At 41.1% G+C, this 8,292-nt stretch overlaps 1 protein-coding gene across 6 annotated transcripts in view; it reads left to right on the top strand.

Annotated features, from left to right (window-relative positions):
* Positions 1–233: 233 nt before the first annotated feature.
* The window catches only part of PITPNM1 (phosphatidylinositol transfer protein membrane associated 1), a 33,373-nt gene continuing 25,314 nt past the window's right edge, over positions 234–8,292 (top strand). Inside the window, exons 1-5 of one of the 6 annotated variants that reach the window (XM_026721341.2) lie at positions 234–507; positions 5,444–5,536; positions 5,683–5,897; positions 5,990–6,111; positions 6,651–6,872. In XM_026721341.2, coding sequence (XP_026577126.1) covers positions 5,459–5,536; positions 5,683–5,897; positions 5,990–6,111; positions 6,651–6,872 — 637 coding nt within the window. In that variant the 5' untranslated portion in view covers positions 234–507; positions 5,444–5,458. The other 5 variants (XM_087920774.1, XM_087920776.1, XM_087920775.1 and 2 more) reach the window with 5 other exon arrangements.

The following is an 8,292-nucleotide window of genomic DNA, read 5'->3' as shown; positions in this document are numbered from 1 at the left end:
GATCGACCGTGTCAGTATCCTGCAACCCCTACGAGGTTCTCCTTCCCCTTCAGACCTCCGCCCGGAGGCTTTGCCTGCCCGTCTCTCTCCGCGCGCCCACTTCGACGCTCCTTCACACGAGCAGCCCTGCCCGCTCCCCTCCCAATCGCACTCCCTCCTCCTCCTCCTCCCTCCCCCGCAAGGACTGCGGCTGAACGCGCTTCTCCGCCGCGGTGACGCGAGAGGCAGCGGGTCGGTTCGGTCTGTCGATCCATCCATCCCCAGTCAGTGGGGCTGCCCCGGCCGCGCTGCTTCTCAAGACCATGCTCCCGCCAGCGCAGCGACCGAGCCCTGACAGCGGCCGGGCAGCCCCGGGCAGAGAAAGGGCGGGTTCGGGGAGGGCACAGTGAGGCCGGCGGTCTCTTTTCCCTTCTCAACTCTCTCTCCCCCCCCCCCCCCACCCGACGTCTTCCCCCCGACGTAGCATACCATTGCTTCCATCGCCGGCATCCCTACATCGAGCCACAGGTCTGGGCCCGGGAGGTGGCGCGTGTGTGCGTGTGCGTGTGCAGAGAGTATCGGCGGTGCACGCGTAGCCGTGGGGCTGGGAGGCTGGCGAAAGGCACGCGTTGCACTGGATGGAAGGGGCGGGCGGGACGGGAGCCCGGTATCAGCAGGGGCGGTTTTGGGGCACGGTTGGGCTGTAAGGAAGGCGTGCAGAATAACGCTGCATGGGCTTTGCAGCGGGTGGAAAGAAAGGTGAAATGATATCGCTCCAAAGGCGACGGGGCTGCCTCTTTGGGCCCCGGAAAGAAACCAAGCAGCCCAACGCGTTTCCCCCTCCTCACCGACTTCTCATGTGGCTTGAAGAGGACCCCTGTACCAGCCCTCCCGCCTTCATCTTAGATCGCCATTCCCTAAAAGCAACAGTCTTTCACCTGAGCAAAGGCGCCGAGGGCGATGACAGCGCCTCGTGTCCCTCCTGCTCCGATTATTCCAACCGAGCAGTGCTTTTCTGACTTTCTGACAGTGCTGTGGGTTGAATTCAGTTAGCGTGAACGGTAGTTATTTTTAAATAGTAGTTTACTGCTGTATTGAATGTCTGGAACGGAACGAAGGTATGTTTGAACCAACCATCGTTCAGCCGTGAGGTTGCCATGTTTTATTTATACAGGGCGCCTATGCCCGTTAATGGCTGCAAGGCAAGCATACCTTTAGCCACTTGAGTAGCGCCCCAAAAACATGGAAGTCAAGTGTAAATTGCACCTACTGGCTTAATTTTGTTCTTGCGAGAAAGACGAAGTGGTAATTTCTTCTAATGGGGCAGACCTATTGAAACCAGAGCTTTGTGGATGAATTAGGCAAAGTTGAATTTGTGGTTTGTTTGTTTTTTTGAGGCAAGCATGTTTTACGGGAGAGAGGTGCTTTCTTTAATACTTTAAAAACATTAGGTATAGACTGTGAGAATAAATACACCAAGAAACAAACAAAAATACATAGCCTAAGGCTTCCATGAAATTGCTGAATTGTGTGTGTGTTTATTCAGTATGCCCATTTCTTTCTCTTCTAAGTATGCTTAGCTTAGCTTTGTGTCCAAATCCTACACTTATGTCCTGAATAAGTTTTAGGATGGGCGCTTACATGTATTTCTCTCTAAGGAGCTTTGCTTAATTGGTTATGGCAATTAGCAAGCTTCCCATCAACTATGTGCTTGTAAGAATTTGGGTAACTGATTTGAAAAAGATTACTTACTAGACATAACACAATGCATGTTAAATGGTATAGCAGGCTGAGTGAATTGTGGCCAGAACATGGGAATGTTTTAGACACTATTTTAGAAGCTATTTCTGTAGAACATGACTTTATAAGGAGTTAGATTCTGAAGTAGTTTTTCTAATACATAGTAGGAAATATTGAATTTCATCTACTTGTGCTGAAGTTCACCTTATCTTACAAATGTACTGTAGACAATAACCATTGCTTAATTTCTTTAACATATTTTTCCTTCATATTTGTTTATATACATGGAATGGAAAACATACTAATCTATGTTGTTTATTCTGTAAAGTCTCAACAGGTTTTGGCTTTCTTTTTTCACATTCAGAATTTTGAAAGGTTTAATGTATTTGTACTTGGAAAGAGTTTTTTTTCATAAATACTGATACTGGAATATAGAGAATAGGGTACACTGACATTTCCCAGTTAGTGAGCAAAACATACAACCTAATTGTTTACATTCTTCAGTTGTATTTTCATAAAAACTGTAAACCTCTCTATTGTGTGGCTTTCAATTATGGCCAGGTCTAGTATAGTACTTCATTTTTCAGATGGCATACAGAGTTTACAAGAATTTATGATGTAACTTTCAATGGGTAAATTGTAAATTTAGTGGCTGTTCTTATATTCCCTTATGAGGATAATAAGGGTATTTGACTTTGCAGGATATGGCAGAATAATAATGTATGTGAAGTTGTTTTGAGGTATGTTACAGGAACAGCAGGTTGCAAGGGCCAAGAGCTAGAGCAATTTGACAGGATCATAAGGCAAAACGATATTCATGAAAACAGCTCTCTAGGAGGCCTGCAGACTTTTTTTTTCTTGAAAGTACTCCTATGCTTTCAATAGATGCATGATGGGCAGAGATTTAGTAGTTTCTCCCTGCAGTACACTGCTGAGCAAAGTTATGCATGATTTAAACTCTGCATGGCATGCTGGTATATGAGGAGAGAAGGGGCGGTAGTAACGCCTCTTAAATCCCCAGAAACCTTGATTACAAAGTGTTGCATAAACAGAATCATGAAAGTACTGAATTAGAAGGAGCATCAGCATTGACACCACAAACCTATGCATACTTGTCTAGAAGCCTTGATTCTAATAAATTTGGCTAAGACTAAAGCCTTATTTTATCAAGTTACTTACATAGCTTTACCAGCTCCGTGCTCTAGCTGGATTGACACAAGCCTGTAAATCATAAAACAAATTCATACATCTTATTTAGCCAAAGTTCACTTGGCCATTGTTTGTTGCCCAAGCCATTATTAGATGGCTTCACACAACATAATAAGCTATATAACTGGCTTTTGAAATTATGTTAAGCCAAAACCAAACCAATTACACACTTTAGTATTTCTCTAAATGAACTCTTAAAGGAGGTTGTGAGATACGAGGGGGAAGAGGAGGATCACCACAGAGTTCTTTTTTGTGCTGTTCTTGCACAAAAGTATACAGTCTGATGCAAAATCATTCTGAATGCAAAGTAACCCTGCAGTTCCAGAGACCTGTATGAAGTCTGAATGTTTGCTTTTAACATATTGCATTTGCCTTTTAGAGGAGGAGTTAGTCATGCCTGGAAGGCATGAAGCTTCTGTGCAAAATTGACCATCTGATCAGATACTCACTTTGCATAGGAAATTATCACTTCTGAGGGGAAGGGCTGTAAGAGTGCAGCTAGAAGGAAATTGCAACAGTAGGGGAAGGATTTACAAGCACCAGGCTTAAGGGGGAAAACCATGTGAGACTGTTATCTTAGAGTGATTGTATTAATTCAAAAAGCACCCAAAGCAGATTATAGTCTGGCCACAAGCTATAGCATTTTAAGAACAGTTTAAGAGAAGTCGATTGTGGGCAAGGTGGCTCCCCCCCATTGGTAAATGAGAGAATTATTTTCAAAATGGAATTCCAATTTCAAATGTTAGGCCAAAAAAAGCAATTCATTCTTCATGTTAAAAATGGTTTTAAATTGTATTTTTGTTTTTTTGTTTTCAAAATAACTGTTGTTTTAAAAAGTTATGTTCTGCCACTGTTTTATTTGCTATATAGGTAAAAATATAATTGTTATGAATAAGTTTAGGTTGTTTCTTGCCTCACCCCAATCCCTGTGAAAACTTTTTTTAAAATTTTAAAATAAACTTTATTAAAGATTGTATGTGTGTATAATATACACACACACACACACACACACACACACACATATACATACATGCATACATACATACATATATAATAAAATACTGTGTTTCGTTACAAATGGAACCAATATACAAATACAAATATTAACATAAAACATATATTTCTTATCAGCTAAGACGGTGTGATCATTTATTGAAAACAATTTTACTAATATTCATTTTCTATTTTTGGTAAATGCTCTTAGTTTAACCACTTCATTTTTCAAATCCTTATCTTTTAATTTCCTGGTTTTTCTTCTTCATCCAACTGTAGTATATTTTGAGTCTACCTTATCTCTAAGTTTTTGTGTAAGTAGGTCCATTTCAGTGCAGTCAAGAACTTTCTGAATTATCAAATTATTTGTTGGCATTTGGTCACCCTTCCAGCATTGTGCCAATGCAATTCTTGTTGCTGTGATTGTATGGGGAATTAAGTATTTCATTTCTTCTGCCTAGTCCCCTTTTAACATTCCCAACAAAAATATTTCGGCCTTAATTCTAGTCGTATATTTGTAATTTCTTTTATCCAAATTCTAATTTTTTTCCAGTACTTTTTGGGCAAAGCCACCAAGTGTGAAAGAAGGTACCCCTCATTTGCTTATATTTCCAACAGGTCGGATTTAAATTTGAGTACATATTTGCTAACCTTGAAGGTGCCAAATACCACTGATAACACATTTTGTATTGGTTTTCTTTATAAACAACCAATTTTGTTATTTTATAATTTTGTTTCCAGACTTTTTCCCAGTCTTCCAAATTAATGTTGTGCCCTACATTCCTTGTCTATGCGATCATTGGGCCTTTAACTATTTCTTCCGCCATTTCAAATTCTAATAGATAATTATACATTTTAGAAATTAATTTTTCATCCATCCCCTCTAATATTTTATCTAATTGGTTCAGGAAAACTTTTATTTACATGTGGGAGATGGCACAATTTCTTTTTCTCAGATCATAATATGGCAAAGTTTGGGAACCATTGACATGGTCCAGGAAGATGTAAAAGACCAAGAGCATTAGATGCTATTATTTTACTCCCTTCCACATTTTTTGCTTTTGCTATGTTGAAACTCCCTAGCCTCTCATTTGCTTAAGAGTTGCTATGGAAACTTACCCAGTGGGTTGGATTTTGAAATAAGGTCAGATGGGGGTTTATTTCCAGCTTCTCATCTGAGGAAGTAAAAATGTGGTTTAAGCTACTACTTTTGACCAGCAGCTCCTTTCCATACTTATATAATGCTTCATTTTGACATATGATGGTTTTCTGATGATGAGAATAAAAATAAATACATGCCAATCTGATTGATACAAAAAAATCTTTATGATATAGGTGAGCATTTGACAGATATCTTTTAATCTGTTAAGCTGTGTTGTCCAAAACAAAATTTTCTTGGGCTGTTTTAATGTTTTCTGTGATCCCATTTTCATATTATGTTTTTAAGTGGCCCACAGCCACAAATAGATACCTGTGTTGGCTGCATGCTTTTATCTGCCCTCTACTGTGTCTCAGCTCACAGGATCTGACAGTCAAGATGCTGATCAAAGAATATCATATACTGCTGCCCATGAGCCTGGCCGAATATCAGGTGGCCCAACTTTACATGATCCAGGTAACATCAGTTTGGCTTAATAGAGCAGGCTGATGCATGTTTATTTAACCAGATGGAGTTTTGGGGTTAACAAGACCAAAACCAAGCAGGTTGAGGGATGCAAAGAACAAAAGATATAGATTGCAAGCTGAAGGTGTCTCTCTTAGAAAAAAAGCCGTGAGGAATCCAGTGGCGAAGGCAGTGGGGTTGAAATCCTGTCCAACCGACCATATGATGATGGTCCAGGAGGAAGTGGCCAATATACACATAAGATCTACCATGTGGGCTCTCATATTCCTAGCTGGTTCCGTGCTCTCCTACCTAAGGCTGCTCTGCAGGTGGAGGAAGAATCTTGGAATGCCTACCCCTACACACGAACCAGGTGAGAGGAAGGCAATAGGGGGCTGGAAGATGTGGTTGGGGTTTGCCAAGTTGGTAAAGCTAGAACTGTGAGTTTCATGCTCTTCTTCATAGATACACATGCCCCTTTGTGGAGAAATTTTCAATTGAGATTGAGACTTACTACCGACCAGATGCTGGAAAGCAAACCAATATCTTCAATCTAAATAGTACAGAGCGCAGGCAAAGGATTGTCGGTGAGTTCTCAAACACTGGTCCATTCCTCTCACTTTTAAGTTATCAGAATATATTATCGCATGATTGCTTCTGTGCTGAGCAACTGATTGTGTAGGAGTGGCTGAACAATGATGGTTATCTGATTATATTTAGGGTCAATAAATGACTGAGGTATAAGTTAGTGGATATCTCTTTCACCCAGCGTATAAAGTGCTGTGCTGTAGGGCAGCCTTCACCAGCCTTGTGGATGCTTCACTCTATGTAGATGGTAGGAACTTTCTCATTTTGAATTCCCAACCATCATTCCATTGTTGAAATCCAGTGCATCTGGAGGACAATAGATTGGGGGATGCTGTTGTTACACACCAGGAGTGGAAGAATAGCCAGCAGGCTCCTGGCAAAACATGTACACCAGGCAACAGCAGTAGTCAGGAATGTAGCTGACCATCTGAAGCAATTTTGAGATGAGAAGGAACAGTGACTTGAGAAACCCAAGTACGATTATTTTAATTTCCTACAATTAATCACTTTTTACAAAACCTCCTCTACTTACCCACAGATACTATTGATATTGTACGGGATCCCATCTCACCCAGTGAATACAAGATAGAGGAAGATCCACGACTATACCATTCGGTGAAGACAGGACGTGGACCTCTGGGAGATGATTGGCTAGACAGTGGAAATACTGGGCCATTTATGTGTGCTTACAAGCTTTGTAAGGTGGAGTTTCGCTATTGGGGCATGCAGTCCAAGATTGAACAATTCATTCATGATGTAGGTAAGCGTGATATCTTCTTTATTGCCATTCTTTTTCATCTTCCTTCAGCAAACAAAAACCCATGACAGTAGTGGATAGTTTGATTTTTCCTGATGTTGAACTGTAGCTCCCAGCAGCTCCATCCAATATTGCCCATGGTAATACACTAGTTTAGCAATGTCTGGAGGGACAGAGGTCCCCTAACTCTGGCCTACTGAAGCTAGCTGATTTAGGCCACATTGTATGCCTAGGCAGTGGATGATTGATCCTGTTACTTGTGCTGGCAGAGGTACGTTGTCCATTTCCTCTCCGGTAGCAGTACTTCTGCAGTACCTTTTCTATTGAGTTGCCCTTTTCATATGAATTTCATTAAAGCTACTCTAATGCAAAATCAGGGACGCAGTGGCTTAGTGGCTAAAATGCTGAGCTTGTCAATCAGAAAGGTTGGCAGTTCAGCAGTTCGAATCCCTAGCGCTGCATAACAGAGTGAACTCCTGTTAACTTACCCCATCTTCTGCCAACCTAGAAGTCTGAAAGCATGTAAAAATGCAAGTAGAAAAATAGGGACCACTTTGGTGGGAAGGTGTTTTGCGTTTCATGCGCTTTTGGCGTTTAGTCATGCCGGCCATATGACCAAGGAGACATCTTCGGACAGCGCTGGCTCTTCCGCTTTGTAACGGAAATAAGCACCACCCTCTAGAGAGGAAACGACTAGCACGTATGTGGAGGGGAACCTTTACCTTTACTTAATGCAAAATCAGATTTAATACTGGCCCAAAGATAACAGTTCCAAGCCTCCCTTGTGGCCCCTATATTAAAGAGACATTCTAAGACCTAGGCTGTACAATGTTGAGAATCATTCTTTCTGAGTTGAAAATAAACGATTGGGTCCTCTGCCATTTTGTAAACCAATACTGTTTCACATTTCTCTGCTAATTACAAGGCATTTGTTCAGGATCTACAATCTTCTAGCATATGGCAACTCTAAATGTTATCTCTGAAATTGGTGAGCAATTGGACTTTCTTCCTCTGTTCTGCTAATTAACTACTGCTCTAGTCCAATTCTACCCTTTGAGGTAAAAATGCACCCAAAAGATTTTGATGTATTGGTTGGTTGCTTGAGAGATACTCTTCCTACTGTGACCTCATAAGTATTAGTGGTGGTAACCATGTAAGAGAAAGGCTTCAGACAGTCACAAGGGCTGAAACTAGTCAGTTAGAGAAAGAGAAGCCAACTGTTGACAGCACAATTGAAGGAGCAGCCAGATTTCAAAAGACTTCAGAAACATAGATCATATAAAATAGCGGTTGCCTATTAAGCCTAATATTAGTTTGAGGAAATTTGTTTAGAATTAGGAGATACTACCGATAGAGGCTTAATGACATTTATGATTATCCGTGTAAATCAGCTTCTGACATGAAAGGAATTGTCATCCAACGG

Source organism: Pseudonaja textilis, chromosome 1 (genome assembly GCF_049901715.1).
Source record: "Pseudonaja textilis isolate UNSWEBS1 chromosome 1, rPseTex1.2, whole genome shotgun sequence".
Taxonomy (NCBI): domain Eukaryota; kingdom Metazoa; phylum Chordata; class Lepidosauria; order Squamata; family Elapidae; genus Pseudonaja; species Pseudonaja textilis.
The sequence above is the reverse complement of the archived record's forward strand: the minus strand, read 5'-3'. Positions and strand labels throughout refer to the sequence as shown.